The sequence below is a fragment of the Hylobates moloch genome, unplaced genomic scaffold, assembly GCF_009828535.3.
Source record: "Hylobates moloch isolate HMO894 unplaced genomic scaffold, HMol_V3 SCAFFOLD_2, whole genome shotgun sequence".
NCBI classification, from domain to species: domain Eukaryota; kingdom Metazoa; phylum Chordata; class Mammalia; order Primates; family Hylobatidae; genus Hylobates; species Hylobates moloch.
In genome coordinates, this window is record NW_026652277.1 from 51,462,207 (window position 1) to 51,481,099 (window position 18,893).

Sequence of the window (18,893 nt, forward strand, 5' to 3'; positions counted from 1 at the left end):
TACTTATTTCAAAATATGATATGGTTTTTCTTATAACTTAATTTTTGACCAATGGGTTGTTTAGAAATGCATTGCTCAATTCTAAAACATTTGAGGATTTTATGATTTTTCTGTTATTAATATCTAGCTTTATTCTATTAATACTATATTTAAAGAATATACTCTGTATTACTTCAGTCTTATTAAATGTGTTGAAATGATTTGTGGTTTGCCATGTGATCAGTTTTTATGATTGTTTAATGTGCACTAGAAATGAATGTGTATTCTGAATTTATTGAATAGAGACATTTAAAATATCAGTGAAGTCAAGAGACTAAATAAAGTTCAATAATCAAATATTCAGATCTATTTACTAACTAATTTTTGTTGGCTTATTCTATTAATTAGAGAAATGTGTTAAAATCTCCCAGAATCAATGTGGGAGACTTGTCTCTTTTTTCTTTTAATTTTACCAATTTTGCTCCATATATTTTGACACTATCGTATTAAGTGGATACATATTTAGAATATTTAGATATTCTTGATGATATAAATATGAAATATTCCTCTGTATTTCTAGAAATATGTTTTTTATTAAGGTCTACTTTCCTGTATCAGAGAAAAATTTATTTTTAATTGATGTTTACATAATATATCTTTTTCCACTTTTTTATTTTCAGCCTTTCCATACATTATCTTTAAGGCATGTATCTTATTAGCAATATACACTTAGTATTTCCTTTTAAATTTTATTTTATTTGTCTGACAAGCTTGTCTTTTAATTGGGGTATTCAGTATATTTACCTCCAATGTAAATAAAAAATATTTGGGTTTAAATCTAATATCTAATATTATTCAATTTCTCTTTTTGTTTGCCATGTTTTGAGGATTAGTTAAATATATATTTTAATTCTATTTTATCCTTGTTAGCTTTTATTTATTTATTTATTTAATTTTGTTTTTTTGAGACGGAGTTTCACTCTTGTTGCCCAGGCTGGAGTGCAATGGCGCGATCTCAGCTCACTGCAACCTCCGACTCCCGAGTTCAAGCAATTCTCCTGCCTCAGCCACCGGAGTAGCTGGGATTACAGGTGGCTACTACCATGCCTGGCTAATTTTTGTGTTTTTGGTAGAGACGGGGTTGGCCAAGCTGGTCTCAAACTCCTGACCTCAGGTGATCCATCGGCCTTTGGCCTCCTAAAGTGCTGGGATTACAAGCATGAGCCACTGCGCCTGGCCTATCCTTGTTAGCTTTCTAGTTAAACATTCTTTGACTAATCTTGTAGGCCTCGCTATAAATTATGGCATGCATCCTTAACTTACTAAACTTTTAACATAGATTAGTACTTTTATCAATTGCTGGACCTTAAATTGTGTTAACTCCATTTATTGTTCCCTCCCCTGCAGTTTTGGCTGTTTTCTACATTTATTTATTATATATTTTACACTGCACAAGGTATTATTATTGCTCTTTAATAAATACAAGCTTTCTTTAATCACCCATAGATTTATATTTTCCGTTGCTCTTTCTTCCTTCTAACATCTGCCAGTTTCCATCTGAGATCATATTTCTTCTCTCTGGAGCTCTTCACTGTGACAAGTCTGTTGCCAATGGAAAAACATTTTGAAAATATCTACTTTTTCCCTTCATTTTTGAAGGTGATTTTCACTGGGTAAAGATATTGGAATAGGCTCTTTGAAGTGCTTTGAAGATAATGCTACTGTGTTCTGGCTTCTGTTATTTCTGTTGAAGTGTAAGTTAGTCATTTGAAAGTAATGCCTTTTTTTTCTAGCTGCCTTTTAGTTTTCTCATTGTATTTGGTTTTTCAGCAATTTGACTATGGTAGGCCAAGATATGGTTTTCTTTGTATTTATTTTATGCAGAGTTGATAATGCATCTTGTCTGTGCTTGACATCTTTTAATTGATTTAAGCTAACTCTTTTTTCTTTTCTTTTTTGAGACAGAGTCTCACTCTGTTGCCAGGCTGGAGTGCAGTGGCACAATCTCGGCTCACTGCAACCTCTGCCTCCCGGATTCAAGTGATTCTCCTGCCTCAGCCTCCAGAGTAGCTGGGACTACAGGCGCCTGCCACCACGCCCAGCTAATTTTTGTATTTTTAGTAGAGACGGGGCTTCACCATATTGGCCAGGATGGTCTCGATCTCTTGACCTCGTAATCTGCCCACCTCAGCCTCCCAGAGTGCTGAGATTACAGGCGTGAGCCACTGCACCCTGCCTGATTTAAGCTAACTCTTAAATATTATTCCTTCGTATATTGTTCAGCTCAATTATTTATCTTTCTTCAGGGTCCTAGATTATGCGTATGTTCAACTTCTCTATTATGCCTCATATATCTCTTATGTTTTGATTTTTAGTTTTTTGTTTTGCTTTGTTTTGCATCCTAGATTCTCTCCAATCTTCTGTAAATATATTCTAGCTGCTTATAATTAGTTTCTAATTATTTTCAGCTGCATTTTATCGATTGCAAACTGATCTTTTGAGTTTCAAGCTTCAGATATTGTGTTTTTCAGTTTTAGAATTTCCATTTGATTTCTTTAAAGATTCACGTTTTCTACTGACATTTCCATTTGTCCTAAAAGCATATTGTTTATAGTTAAAGTTGCACCTGATAGCTGCAATATATTGATCTACTATGGTTCTGTTTCTATTGTCTTTTTTTCTCTCTGTCCTTAGTCATTTGGGCTTTTCTCTTAGTATGCCTGGTAACTTCTGATGTCATGACAAATATTTCCTATTTAAAAAACTGTGGAGAAAATTTGAGTGTCTAGATTTTGTGAACTTCCTATGGAGAATATTTACTTTTACTTCTGGCAGGCAGTTAAGCTAGTGGCTGATAGTTGTAACCAAAATAGGGTTTTGTTTGTTTGGTAGCTGGTTTTCAGTGTTTTTGAGAGCTAGCCTATTTTGCTTTGTTCTTACTCCTAGGCTGCAGCCCTTCAGATGTCCCATCTGAAATCCTGGGTGTTTACCAGAACCCCAGGTAGACACACAGGATTTCAGATGGGACATCTGAAGGGCGGCAGCCTAGGAGTAAGAACTAAGCATCCTATCATCCCACTTCATGGTGTGCTTTGAACACGAACTTTTGTCTTTGAGATAGCCAAGACTGTGTTCAGTAGCTGCCTGAAAAGCAGCAAATGCCTTGAAGGAGATGCAGAGGACAGTGTCAGCCTCACGTTCTCTTGTGGATCGTGACTCTAAGTTGTTGCTATGTTGATAGATCTTCAGTACTTCCAATAGATTATCTATCTGTCTAATCAGCTTTTATAGTTGTTTTGTGGGAGCAGGAAGAGTTATGCTGATAATAGCTGGTCTGTTGTAGTTATAGAAGGAGTTGCAAAGTTTATATTCTTTTTTTGGTTTTTTTTTTTTGAGATGGAGTCTCACTCTGTCGCTCAGGCTGGAGTGCAGTGGCACGATCTTGGCTCACTGCAACCTCTGCCTCCCGGGTTCATGCCGTTCTCCTGCCTCAGCCTCCACAGTAGCTGGGACAACAGGCGCCCGCCACCACGCCTGGCTAATTTTTTTTGTATTTTTAGTAGAGACAGGGTTTCACTGTGTTAGCCAGGATGGTCTCCATCTCCTGACCTCGTGATTCGCCCACCTCGGCCTCCCAAAGTACTGGGATTACAGGCGTGAGGCACCGCGCCTGGCTGAAACTTATCATATTTTTAAAATAAGTTGTTTTAAATATATAATCTACTTTTGAGAAAAATTCATAGAGATAATTTTACTAATTAGAGACTATTACAATATGTTTATACACTAAGTTATAAAAGTTTGGAAACTTTTTGAGGCCATGGGTCATGTTTAATTAATTTTTATGTCCTAAGTAAGTGCTTAATGACATTTTAAAAGTAGAATAGATGTGAATATAAGTACTCTAGGAATTCAGAGGAGAAAGAAAGGATTGTGTAAACTACAGCATCCATTTAAAATCATCCAATTTAAAATCATGAGGGGTTTCTTGGTGGATGTATAAGTTTTGGAAAGGTTGAGGGGTAAAAAGTAAGTTAAGTCACAAAAGAAAACATGTTCCATCTCTTAAGGCAAAGTTCAAAGATATAGGGGATGATAAGGATACCAGCTTATCTATAATAAAAAATTTGTTTTAGGGAGTACTAGATGGATAGATTGGAGCTATGAAGTAGAAAATGGTAAATACTGGGTTGTAGGATATTGATTTTTTTCTATGGGCAAAAGAGTCTTTTTGAGTACCTCCATGGAACTTTGGATGTTCAATGAATGAAGTTAAACCAAAAAAGAAATAAACAAACAGGACATTGAAGCTTGAGAAATACTGGTTTAAAGAGATTTGTTTACAGCAAGACTTTTTTGAATCTTTAAAGTGTGCATTGTAAATTTCCAAAGTTGCTTAAACTTAGCACAGTTTTGCTTATAAAGAAACAGTGTTCTTGGAACATACTTTGGAAAATTGGTATATGTGGGCATTGAGGGAACACTGGAATATTATACTAACATATAAAATCTGTGAAAGCTGGAGCTTCTTGATATTGTTCACAGTTCTACCAGTTGTACTAAGAGAATTACCTAGCAAAGATATGTTCTCAATATATATTAAGTGAGTTGGCTTTAGTGGATAAAAATGAATGGAATGAGCATGAAATCCATTTTTTAATTTTTTTTAGCAAGAATAATCTGATGATATAGTACAAATGGATTTTAGGGAAAATAGGCTGGAAGCTTAAGTCCAAGAAAATAAACTTTTAAAGTTGTCCAGACCTAAGATTTGTTCTTGGACTGTGGTGCCATCCTTGAAAATGGGAAATAAAATGGATAACAGTGATACTTTTTAAAACAAATTGATAAGACTTGGTAATAGATTAGATGGAACTTCTCAAGGCACTCAAGGAATTTGAATAGCTTTGAGTCACTGTAGGGAAGAAGAAATTTATTTGTATAAGACTTCATTCTGTTTTCTTCATGTAGCCTAAAGATCTGATGGATAGAGTCATGAAAGAATTATTTAATTTCATGAAGTCTTACCTTTTGTTTGAGAACTTTTTGTGTAGAAAAAGATCACCAGTTTCCAAATGGTAATTGGAGAGGGTTTGAATGAAAGATACGGAAAAAAGTATTTAAAAAATCACGCTGAGTTTTATGATCGAGAGTAAATATATTGTGCAGATCTGACTTAGCTCATAGAGCATCTTTCAGCACAATAATTTTATGACATCTACATATGAAGAATTTTCATTAAAACATTTTAAATTTATGTTAATGCAAATTGGGTAACTATCTTGAGCTACATCTTTTCCAGAATAAAGCAGAGCATTATAGGATTATCAGCAAATAGAACTTGGATTTGAGGAATGAATGGACTGTGAGATTGGAAATGTTAGTTCTGTCTAGTCCACACATACCTAGAGTAAAACCTAGTCAAACCTAGACTATCACTGTCACCACCTATGTCTGATCAAACTTACCAAGCCCCAGGGGCTTTCTTTCTTAGAAGCTTTCTCCCTGGGAAGAGACAATGGGATGGAATGGAAGCAGCCCAGACTTCAGATTCACCTACTTAGTTTTAAATCCCATGAAGAATTAGTTGCTTCTTACGTCTTAGTCTACTTCTTCCTAAAATAGGAATAGTAATTATCTCGTAATATGGTAACAAGGATTAAATAAAATATAAAATAACTACAACTATAGGCACTATGCATACACGAATACATCATTGAGTGAAGACTGTGTTGTAATCCCTTAAATACAACTCCTTTATATCCATGAGATTTGCTTTCCATCTAAAACATGAGTCCATTAGTAATGCATCTATGGATCTTGAGAAATGCTACATTTGTGGTGATGGCAATTAGGAACGATAATATTGGTGTCATAATGACTATCAGAATAATATTCAAAAATATTTTCATAGGTTTTTCGTGTAAGCTATGGTAGTTATAAGGGTGAAATGTTTGGTGGGGTTGGAAAAAGATTGTTCTTGCTAGAAAGTTATAAGTTTGTAGGTAATATTATCGAGAATCAGAATAAAGTGAATCTAAATAGTAAAACATGATTTTCATTAATTGTAAGTAATATCTCTTTTCCATTACACCAGTGAGAAGAAGCTCATTACAGATGCCCTTAATAAAAACCAGTTTCTGAAAAGACTGGATCCTCAGCAGATCAAAGACATGGTGGAATGCATGTATGGGAGAAACTATCAGCAAGGGAGTTACATAATTAAGCAAGGAGAACCAGGAAACCATATCTTTGTGCTGGCAGGTGGGTTTCACAGATTTTTCCAGTTATTATGTAATAAATATTTTGCCTGTTATGATTTTCTGCAAACATTTATAAAAACATAAAACTAGTTGCTCTATTTGTAGAAAACATAACATGTTGAATTCATGAAATAGCAAAAGTGTTGATCTAATCATGATGATGATAATATTTAATATGTGCTGAATGATTTCTATATATCAGGCATCCTGTTGAGCAGTTGATAGAGAGATCTCATTTTATCTTCTCACCAACCTGTAAGGCAAGTTCTATTTTCTCCATGTTACTAACATGGACTATGTCTCAGAGAGGGTAACGCCACACAGATCATAAGCAGTGGAAGTAAAATGCACACTTAGGCAATTTGACTTAAGAATCCACACTTCTAATCACACTACCACTCGCTCAAAAAGTGTTTTTATTCAAAATACTGCTGCTGAAGTTAACATTTTAAGAAATGCACTAGGAAAAAAGAAAACAATTAATATTGTGGTTCTGGAAAATGTTTTGGTTTTATACCAATGATTTAAAAAGATGATTTAGGTACCTTTGACCAACACACAAATCAAATGACATGTCTTACAATTAAAACCAGTGTGTTTAGAATCATTTAAATGGTTTCCTTCATCTGTGGTAATTTGAACATGCTTACATGCTGGGAAGATTATAATGGTTAGATAGGCAAATGATTTATTTTTGTGATGTGTAGATCTTATGATGACTACTCAATTTTTTTTCTCTTTTGTATGTAGAAGCAAAAAATTATCTAAACAGGGATTAAAGTTATAGAACATTTTGTCACATTCTGGCACAACTTTTTGAGTTTTAGGGGAAAAAGTTAAAACTGGCTTACCCAGAAGGAGTGATGAATGGAGGAATGCTTTCTATTTGGCATTGTAGTTCCTGATAATCTAAGTAATGCTTTTATTCTTATTCCTTTGGGGCCTTAAGTGTGAGGCAGAAGTTGTGTATCTAAACAAATTAATAAACATGTATTATTCTATTTATAGTATATAAAAGATTGTTTTATATACTTTGATTATTTGAACATGCCAATTTTATGATTATTATTTGCCGTATATATCTTTGTAGGCACCTTTAAAATTATAGTCATTCCCAAGGAATCATTCTACTTAATTAATGAGTTATAGTCTTAATTTAGCCAGCCTTCAATTTTTTAGGGACAACTTTTCCCTCTTGCAACTTTTCTCTTACCCATTTTAACTTCTGCTTTAGCAACACTAGAGTATTGCAGCAAGAGAAGATAGGTCATTAAGTCAACAAATACTTATGAAACCTCCTAGGAGAGGATGAGAAACTGATGTTAGCCTATCTCGTTCCTTCCCAAGTAGTTCTGATGGAAGGCTCAGGGAGAGAAGAGGTTGAACAGAAGTCACTATCCAAACAGCTATTGAGATCAGAGTTATGGCACACATGGAAATGAAAATTGGACGGTTTCTTATTTGAATTAATTACAGTGTCACCCAAGGACTGAATTGCCTGGTTTAATTATCTGGTTGAGCAAATTAATTTGATAATTTAAAATATTCTCTTCATGAAACACAGCATGAATAGCAAAGAGTAAAAGCATATTTAGCTTAAACTTTTGTTATTCCATATAATTCTTCAGCATTGCTCAGGTAGAATGAGCCATAACCAATTTCAAGATAAAAACTTGAAATGCATTAAGATTCATGATATCAACTGGACACTACCACTAAGTGGCTTTGATAGAATAGAATTTAGCTAATGAGAAATTTTAAATTGCATGTCTAACCTGTAGGATTTGGAGGCATAACTGAGTGTTTTTTTTTTCTTGCTAATATAAATTCTATCAGGCTAAGTATAGTTTCTCTTTTGTCCCCTCTATGGCTCTGGCACTTGGAACAGTTCCCAGCACAACATAGGTACTAGATCAGTTTTGCTGAATGAAGGGATGGACAGAGATGATACAGAGCTACTTAGCAGTGAATTAGGAAAAGGAAAGACTAATTCTTTAAGGAAAGGAGACATTGCCCCATCATTTTTTTTCCTCTAAGAACTTAGATCTTTTTTGCTTATGCTTTTAGTTGGTTAAGGTTTTGTTTGTATTTGTTCAAAGCAAAAGAAGAGTAAAGCTGCCAAGGCAAAAAAAAAAAAAATAGTGAAGGGGATGCAAAGTTCTGCCTCTTCCTTCCTCCCATCTTTGCCCAGGGAATAAGTGCCAAACACTCTTCTTAGTGATTTTCATTTGTAACTAATATGTATTACATTTAAATAAATTAGAGGTTAGATAACAATTGAGGCACCATGAAGTAACTTGCCCAAGGTCACATAGGCAAAAATGAGTTGAATTAGGACACAGCCAGGCAGTCTGATTCCAGGGCTGATCTACTTACTGGTTATGACGGGTTGTCATTCCATCATTATGAACAATTTCTCTGTGTTTTTAAGACACACGGTGATTGTTGAGCCCCTCATAAAAGAGAAATAGTTTCATGTATTACATTTCTCATAGGTTATAATGAATTTTAAACAAAACACTGCCATCCACTGCTTCAGGAAAATAACATTGTAAAAATAATAATATTAATAATAGCTAACACGTAGCATTTACTATGCACTAGCCATTGTTCTAAATTCCTTACCTAGATTAACTTATTTCATTCTCACCACTGTAAAATAATAATAATAATTATCCTTATTGTTGAGGAGGAACTTCAGACAGATAGAGTAAGTTTCTCAAGGCAACCCAGCTAATAGTAAGTGGCAGAGGTGATTTCGGTCTGCACTTTTACACTTTTAACCGGTATATTATAATGAGAATCATAAAATATCTTACCTGTATACTTTGTGTGCTTTATGATTGTTTTATTTTTCTAATTTATAGCATCTACACGGATTTTGATTATTTGTGTGTGTGTTTTTTAAAATTCTACTTGATAGAGGGTCGACTAGAGGTGTTCCAAGGGGAGAAATTGCTGTCCTCCATCCCTATGTGGACCACATTTGGGGAGCTTGCCATTTTATACAACTGTACAAGGACTGCCTCTGTGAAAGGTAATAAAAGAGGAAATGCTCCATCTTTGAATTGTTGTGGCATGTTAGAGATAATCTAGTCCAGTCACATTTGCACCCTGATCCAGAGTCTTTTTGTTTCCCATTTTACCTTATATGTTCTTATAATAGAAATGCTGCGCCTATTCAGGGATTTATACTGAAGCACTTACCTATATAATTTAAGCTAGAAAGAACTTTCTGGATACCTGTGTATAAAATGTAAAATGGCTTTTAACTATTCACAATGGTAAAGACATGGAATCAATCCAAATGACCATCAGTGATAGACCGGGTAAAGAAAATGTGGTATGTATACATTATGGAATGCTACACAGCCATAAAAAGGAACAAGATTATGTCCTTTGCAGGGACATAGATGGAGCTAGAAGCCATTATCCTCAGCAAACTAACACAGGAACAGAAAACCAAACACTGCATGTTCTCACTTATAAGTGGGCGTTGGACAATGAGAACACATGGACACAGGGAGGGGAACAACACACACTGGAGCCTGATGGGGAGGGGTGGGGGAGGGAGAGCATCAGGATAAATAGCTAATGTATGCGGGGCTAAATACCTAGGTGTTAGGTTGATGGTTGCAGCAAAGCACCACGGCACACGTTTATCTATGAAACAAACCTGCATGTCCTGCACATGTATCCTGGAAATTAAAATTAAATTAAATTAAAAATAAAAGTAAAAAGGTTTGTTCTGCCAAAAACAATGGCTTTAAGCTGACTGATTCCAATATTTGCTTTAATTGCCACTTTACTTTTTACTACATAGACACGTGCCTTTGGCTCATCCAGAATGTTTGCTTTCTAGCTAGTCTCAACGAGATTCTGACCATATTATAAACCAGCGAAAATGTATCTATATCAAAAGGAATATGAATTAGAGTAATTAGAGTTTTCATGAATGACTTTTGGGATTACTTTATTTGCTTTTCTTTAGATTTATGTTTTATTGACTTTAAGGCAATCTTGGGTTTCCTTCTGAATTACATAGATATGATGTTTTTCAGTGTTTGGGACTGGGTTATATGTGTTAGCCCTGCTGAGGTATTTGATAAAAATGCAGATTCTGGGTCTCTACTGCAAACCTGAATCAGAGTCTCTGGCAGTGGATCCCAGGGATCTTGTATTTCTAACAAGAATATCAAGATGATTCCAATGTAAAGTTTGGTAATCCAGAGCTTTGGGTTTTGATCAATTTTAGAGGCTTTGTTACTCTTTTTAAAAAAATTGTACAACCACAATTTCATCTAGATTTTTTAGAGCCACCACTTCCGGCCCACTTTCTTTTTAAATTTTATACTTGCCCTTAAGTCTTTACTGTAAAAAAATTATCTCAAAAACTTTCTTTCATAGTCTCTTTCAAATAATTTGTAGGCATTTTACACAAAAGTAACTGTAGAGATTCTTAAATAATATGTAGCTTCTTTAGCAGCAGTGTCAGAACAACATAAAAAGACACATAAACACACACACACACACACACACAGATATCTTTAACTTTCAATTATCTCTTTGTGACTTCACTCTCCAGATTAGCTACAAATTGACCGCCTTTCTCTTGTATCACAGCAGAAATCTAGAGCACATCCTGATGATCTAGTGCATAATTGGGAATTGCAAACTAATTTAAATATCATCCTAACTATAACATAATTAGAAAGGAAATTTTTTGCTAGTCATTTCCAAATAATAGTGTATTTCAAAGCCAAAATGATTTATAAAATTGCTCACTATTTACTTTGCTGTCTCCTTCATTTGTATGTTTGAATAATGCATTTTCCAAGAAGTACCATTTTATAAGAACATATAACAAATCCATCGATTTGTATTTTGGAATGTTTTCACAATGTTGTACTAAATGTTTTATTGTTTTCTTGATTTTTCTAAAGCTATTACCAATGTTAAAACATGGGCGTTAGATCGAGAGGTATTCCAGAATATAATGAGGAGAACAGCCCAAGCTAGAGATGAACAATACAGAAACTTCCTCAGAAGGTAAGAATAATACATTGGGAGACAGTGAAGACAGTGGAGTCACCATATTGTGAATATATTGATTTTATCAGAATAATTATTCTACTATAGCTACTCCCATTTAAGCATTTTCCACATGACTAAACCAAAGGAACATTGCTTGCAGTTTATGCCAGTGCACACCAAAAACTATATTTAATTTCTATTATCCTTGTATACTATTTACTTCTCCTGCTAGTTTTTGCCCTTGTATTGATGGAGTGATAGTGTACAGCATAGAAAAATATGCAAAAAACCTAAACTATTAATTGGGTTGCTCAGTTGGCTTTGAAAGGCATTTGAAATATGAAAGTGGTTAGCCAAAAGACAAGCTTTCTAAAAGTACTTTGCTTAGAATGGTACTAAAATTAAGTTTACTGTCCTTATTTGCTTTACCTGAGACTTTCTTATTTGCATAGTCATACCATCTTCCAAATTACTATTATTTGTAGCAAATTGACTTGCTAGAAATGTTACTATACTTGTCATGATGACAGGGACTTGGAACACACTCATTTTGTGAACTATTCTGTACCTCAACACCTTGGATGAATCAATTTATGAGGAAATGAATGTCTATGTAAGTGAAAAAAACTAGTCCCACATTAAAACTTTATTTGGAAGTGTAAGTTATTTATTTAAACAATTTCTGTATCTTTAGTGGGAGTTTTGCAAGTTTCTGAAGCTGCAATACATTCTATAATGAAATGTTATCTATGATATGTAATAAAAATAATAATAATAATGTATCACATGATTTCCAAAAATAAATTATAAGTTCTTCTTATGGTAATTTTTTTCTAGCATGAGAATCCTTCAAAGCTAATGATTTTAGGGCCATATAGTGCTTAGCTTATAGTGTAGGCTCAATAAACATTGAATAAGACTTCTCATCTAGAATCTTACTGATTTGTTCTCCCAGAGACAATAATGTCTCCTGGCAGAGAGCTGCAATAATGACAAGCAGGTTCTCTACCTATTTTCCAGCCAATGCATTAGCTATCATATTGTGGGGCCCACTTGAATCTAGGTGATCTCAAAATCCACCAACTGAGCAACACAGGTTAGCATTTAAGCTGATAAGCCACACTTACGTAAGGGCCAAAAAGAGGTACTTAAAAAAACCAGTGTGCCTGGGTTGTGTTTGAATGTCTGAGATTAAACGTGAACTAGGCATAGCAGTTAATTACCTTGGAGTCTAGTATGTTCTTAGTGGAAAAAGCTCAGATAATCTACTAGTGAATATTCATTGTTTCCTTCCCTCCTTTTGTTATTTCCTTCATTCAACTAATACTTATTAGCAGGCACTAAATATTGTTGATTTAGTGGTTAACAAGATAAACCCGATTCTTGCCTTCATAGAGGGGAGACAGAGAAAATATATTTCTTGTATCTCTTTTGCCACCAACCTCCAAAGGTGCTAGGTTTATAACAGTTAATTTTCACTAATGTTATAGATCCCTGTTTGGACCAGAAGTAAAACCTTCATGATAGTCTGTGTTAATAACAAGTTCTGATGACTCTTACCATTTCATCTATAGTGAGATCTATTAGGGGAATACATTTCTCTTTGTTTCATAATATACAGTATGTTTTTTATTTACATTAATTATTATGAAGTATGTGATATTCTATGTGATATATAGTACATATGTGAGTTATAGGACATCATAACAAAATGAACACCCGTGAAGCTACTGCCCAACCTAAGGAAGAGAAAGCAGTTGTTGAAGTTCTTATGTACTTCCCCATGTTATTTCCAGCCTCTTCCTTCTCTTCTCCTTGAGGGTATCTGCGTTCTGAAGTTTAGTGATCATTCCCTTGGTGTTGTTTATAATTTTGCCTGTAGCTTGATTTAGTTATTTTTGAAGTTCATCTGTGCCTCTGGCTATCATTAATTTTAAAAGACAGTACAGTATGACTAATAATCAGAGATCATTTCAATGTCAATTCCCATGTTCCCTCCCAACCCCGGATTCAGTCCTTACTTAATTATAAGTATTTAGACAAAAATCTGATTCTCCACTGGAAGCAGAGCTCCTCACACAAACTAATAAAACAGATATTGAGAAGTGGAGAGGAACAAACTTCCAAATGCGATTCACTGTGAAAACCAACAACAAATGTAAATTTATTTTTACCAAATAGACAAAATGTGATTTTTCCCCGTCTGGTATCTTACTATTTTCATTTATTTGCCTGTGGCACATGTCTGTGATTATATATCTATAATTTCCAGTGTATATGAAATTCAGTTATTGATGTGTTTGCAGTTATTTGGACATTTACTTTGGAAGAATCAAAGTGCATTATATTTTTTAAAATGTATGTAAAGGTTTTAGAATCTGCATATGTGTATATTTATAGTTTAATTCAGGAAGGTAATTAAAGGTTTCTTTTTAATTTTGAAGTGTATCCTTGCTGAAGAATTTACCTGAAGATAAATTAACCAAGATCATTGACTGCTTGGAAGTGGTAAGAAATTTTGAAGTAAAAAATAAATTTCATTAGAAGATATTACAATGTACTTATATTATTAACACCATAAATAAACAAGAAAAAGATGTCAGAGCACCAGTCTACAGAGACTGAGAGTCTTTTTCTATGGTGAAAAATCTTAAGCCAACTCATGCTGTGTTAAGGGATGGAGAAAGGTTTAAATTCTTTAGATGTATAAAAGGAAATTGGATTTGCATGTGTAAAGTGAAATTTGATTTACATATTTTAATCTTTTTAGTATATCTCATAAGACAAACCTGCCTTACTCAAGAAGCATTTGATTTTCTACAATTAACATCACAATCCCTTACAGAGTTTTCATAGTATAAAGGAGTCACTGATGCATAATTAAGAAATGGAGCAGAGAAAGGGTATGTTGGTCCTTTTGGTGGCAAGCCTCTGAGTCAGGCTGTGAAACACTTTCTACTTGAACACTCTAGGCCACAAAAACACATTTTAAAAACTGTACTTAAGAAGCACTTTATCTATTTTAACATCTAGGGGGAAACGGCATGTTGGAATGTGTTCAAAAACTCATTTTAGGCATCACCCAGATGGTTGGTTCTAGTCCAAGACGAGTCAAGTCTTTTCATGAATAATGCTTTTACGACATGTACCTTGGATTCTAACGATATGCATTTTGTGAAAATGTCTTCAGATTTCAGAGATTAAAATTCAAAGCAAATACGTTCTTTAACTTTTTGGGGGGTCAATTTCATTGAAACCCAGATGGCTTTTATGGAATTTAAAGGAAGTAAGGAATAGTAAAGGAGTCACATATAGAATTTAAGCTTTTATAGAGCTGTTCTCGGTGGGAGGAAAAAAAACCCCAAAAACCCTACAAGGCTGATTGTTGACAGATTCATGCCTCTGTCAATCACAATATACATTGTAACTAATATCTGTCAAGCAGGGAGTAGGGACCATTTTATCCTTAAGTGTAAGTGACACCAGCAGTGTTTCCATTTACAATTCATGGAACCCATCCAGCAGTTTATCAAGGACAGACCATGATGACACAGTGCCTGGCCTTGTGGCCCCAGGGGGTTCAGATATGAAGTCATTTTCAAGAAGATTGCTTACCCTGCATCTCTGGAGAGTCTCCCGTTGTAACATAACCCAGTCACAGATGTTACAAATTAATAATTCATCCTAATTTCTAAGGGTGGTTTTTTTTTATTTAAAGCTGGAGAGGCCCTAGTTTTTTTTGTTAACCAAGGAAATCTGTTTTTAATATAATACTAATAGAGTAGATTCACCAGAGGGGATTTCTATGTTGACAGCAAATATGAAAATTTAGTATCATTAAAAATAAATGGTAAATTAGACATATTTATAGCAGCCACAGGCAATTGCTACAGAATATATAGATGGGGGCTCAAATCCAGTAATAATTAACACACAATTCAAATTTGAAAAACTCATCTTTTCAAACACCTTGGAAAGGATTTGCTGTGTCTCAGCATTTGCAGACGGCAGCAGTTTACAAAGGGCTCTTTATTCATACCTGGCAAACAAATGTGTCTCTGTGATGTGTGAAAATTCTCAAATGTGAAAGTGATTAACAAGGGACTAATGGGATCTATTTAGCGCTAAGAAATGCATGTGATTTACCAGTGTAGCTTGGACGAATGACCCATCAACTTGGTCCTGACAACAGCCAATCACTACTGCATCAGTTTCGACGGTGTCCAGAGTTCTAGGACCAGTTGTCCCACAAACTGTCCCCATAATCTTTGAAAAAGACAATCTAAATCTGTCATGCAGTTTGGGAGTTGATTTGGGAGTTTTGCATGTAGCAGGGGGTAGGGAAGGGAGAATCAGAATTTCCCATCACTAAGTAGTTGATCTGATGTATTTGTTGAAACTTAGACGGTTGAACTCCTAGAACAAATGGCCCTGATTGTGCAATGTTCCAATGGCATTTCTTGCTTTAGCTTAAATCACTCAGAACATTTATACAGGCAGCCATTGCCTTTAAGCCTCTTCTTGTGTTCTGATAAGAAAACGAGGGTAGGCATAACACCAACACACTAGAGTTCATTAAGAGTTAACTAATGAGAACTGTAAAGCATGATACAGATTCATAACAGAGTGTACAGATTAACGACAATGAAAATAATAATGTGACTTATGCACCTGGCAGTTATGCAGTATGAAAGATAAGAGTGGAAGTAGTTTCTGCCCCCACACATGGTGATGAATCCACTAAGCATGAGATTTGACTGTGACATCCTCCTGAACTACAAACATTGTGATTCATCATAAAGTCACCTGTTAGTCACAGTGCTTTGGTATTTGACCCAGTGGCCTTTTGCACTGTGACTCTAAACTGCTATCTTTCACAAAGCTGAGGTGTATGAGGCTGGGATGAGGGTGTAGTGTGGAGCACCTTTGCCCTTAGTCAGATTGCCTGTGGTGCCGATGAGAAGGCATATTCCCAGGCACCACCCCACACTTACTGAATCAGAAACTCAAGTTGGGGCCCCCAAATCCACACCTAACACTCTAATGGTGGGATTTTTATGCTTATTAAAGTCTAAGAGGCACTGGTTTAGTTATGAATGTTTAGAGTTTGCAACCGTCTGCCTCTTTCTTTGGGAATTTTCCATTTTAATCACTTTTTTAAAGTCTAGTCTTTCTTGTAGTCCTTACCAACACTTGCATAAACCAGGATTTTTTTTTCCTTTCATCTTAATGATTAAATCCAGAGCCATAAAAAAGTTGAAATAATTGTAGATTTTGCTACAGTTTATGAACCATTGAGCTAAAGGTGGGGCAGCCAGGTGTTCTAGAAAGTTCACTAGTCCAAAGTCTGGAGATTAGGGCTTGTGGTTCTGCCTCTGTCACTCTACCAGCTGTCAATGAATTGTGGTGGGCTTTAGCATATCATCTCTTCATCTACAAAATAATGGAATGGTGGGCCATATCTCTATGAGCTCTTTCAACATTTAAATCGTAGAATTTTATATGATTGGCTCACCCAAATAGGAATAACTTCTGTTGTTTTTCATTTTGTAGTATCTGGTTCTTTGAAAATAATCAATCAGGTGCTACATGTCCGAATGGCTGACTGGGCCCACCTGATCAAGGTGTGCTTGCCTTAAAATTTCTGAGGTGTTCTAAACTCTTGTACTTGGAAAACAAAGATTAACTAGTAACAACATAAATAACTAACTGTAAACAATTTTTTAACCCACACACTTGAGTACATAGTCACATAATGGTGTGTGTATGTGTGTGTGTACTATACATCTGGTTGTATGTCATCAGTACTTCTAATACTTCTTTTTACTGAAGATTTCATTTGCTTTTTGCAAGATACTTGTAAAGAAGATTTTCTAGCTGCAAATTAAAGACTCTAAGGAAGTCATTGCCTTCCTTCTTTGTCTTTGTCCTCTGTCACTTTGGAATTTCCTTCTGGTTTTATATATTGTATTTACAGGTACTCAGGCTCTAGCATTTTGCTAGATTATCACAGAATGAACATTTTGTTTACAGTAAAAATGGGTTACAACTCATTACCAGGTTATGAAACCAATTTAGAGGAGCATTTAAAACATCAGAATAGTAAGTATAAATATTATTTTGAAAAATGTTTCAATTTTGTATAAATATGTGTACCTGCTCTTGTGTGTGTATTGGGAGTACATGCAGAATGTATTTCTTACTGTTGGTCAGAGTTAAAACATGCTTGAAAACCATTGTTCTGAAGGATAGGGCCTATGGCTTCTTGGTCCTCTAAGGGACACCTTTGCAATGTAACCACAAGGACAATAAACACACTATTTGCATTTCTCTTTTTGGTCTCAGTGACCACCCTGGCTTGACTGGTTGCACTCCCCAGCTGACAAACACTGGGCAGTCTAGCATCACAGTCAGTACTTACCACTATATATTTTTGGTCTGACCTATTTCCACAGCCTTTTCTGATCTATGAAGTTACTGTCAACACACTGGGAGGTATTATTTATCTTCTTCCCATGGTTTTGGGTGACAAAGAATCATCCATGGAGGAAAATACCACTAGGAAGGTTGTCCCTTAAAAAATAACAAAGGTCTTCCTCAGTGTCCCCTTTCAAGCTTTTCCCCCTTTGAAGTTATTTGGTTGTCAGGAATTAAAGCCACACCTCTGCACACATCAAAGGCTTTATAATAACTGAAGAACAGCCTAACAGCACTTCAGAAATTCTCCATGTTTCTTCTGCTCCATGTGGGAAATGAGGACTAAAATTGTGATGGGAACAGGAGAGCTTGAAGAGCAGACTGTCTGAAATAGGAACTTTGAACACAATCCCAGCAGCTGTAGCAAAGAACATTGAATGTTAGCTACATGGTGAAGACAGCTGGACTGTGTGGGGGATCAGGATCATCCTGTAAGGGTCATAGTCATCTCCACTGCAAAATCACGCTGCATATAGTCAAGGTTTGTGATAAAGCTAAAATTGGGAAGGGATGAAGGGTTTGAGTAAGCAAACTATGAGGCAAAGAAATGCCAAATATCATGGCTTAAATAAAACAGAAGTTTGTCACTTGTTAACATAACTGTCCAGGGAAGATAGTCCCAATTGGCTCCACACAGTCATTCGGGAATCCAAGCTGATGTCTACTCTGCCATTTTCAACATGTGGTTTTCCAGGTTTGTGTGGGCCATGCCATTATAATTGGGGAAAAAGTATAAAGACACATGCATGAAAGCATGCATGGGCTTGGTGTGGAATTGTCACAGATCACTTCCACTCAGATTCTTTTAGATAAAAGTTCATCACATGACCATAGCTAACAGCAGGAAGGCTGGCAAGTGTAACTTACCTGGACAGTCATATATTCCTCTGGAAGACTTTTGTGACCAGCTCACAGCCTCTTTCACAAGATTAACAGTCACCGGGTACCTGGTGTGCACTAAACATTCCATCAGGTACTTCAGATACACCATCTTAACTAGTCCTCAAACAACATTAGGTGTAGTGGTAAATATAACCTTAATTTTACAGAAAAGGAAACAGAGGTCCAGAAGATGTCGGAAACAGCTGAGCAAATCATTATCATCCTCCTTCTTAGCATGGCAACAATTAATTGTGCATT

General features: G+C 35.3%; 1 protein-coding gene across 1 annotated transcript in view; it reads left to right on the top strand.

The window, feature by feature from the left end:
- The window catches only part of PRKG2 (protein kinase cGMP-dependent 2), a 120,799-nt gene that overhangs the window by 31,675 nt on the left and 70,231 nt on the right, over nucleotides 1-18,893 (top strand). Inside the window, exons 3-6 of the mRNA XM_032149136.2 lie at nucleotides 6,077-6,243; nucleotides 9,166-9,279; nucleotides 11,186-11,291; nucleotides 13,721-13,784. Of these exons, the coding sequence (XP_032005027.1) occupies nucleotides 6,077-6,243; nucleotides 9,166-9,279; nucleotides 11,186-11,291; nucleotides 13,721-13,784 (451 nt within the window). The remainder of the gene's footprint in view (nucleotides 1-6,076; nucleotides 6,244-9,165; nucleotides 9,280-11,185; nucleotides 11,292-13,720; nucleotides 13,785-18,893) is intronic.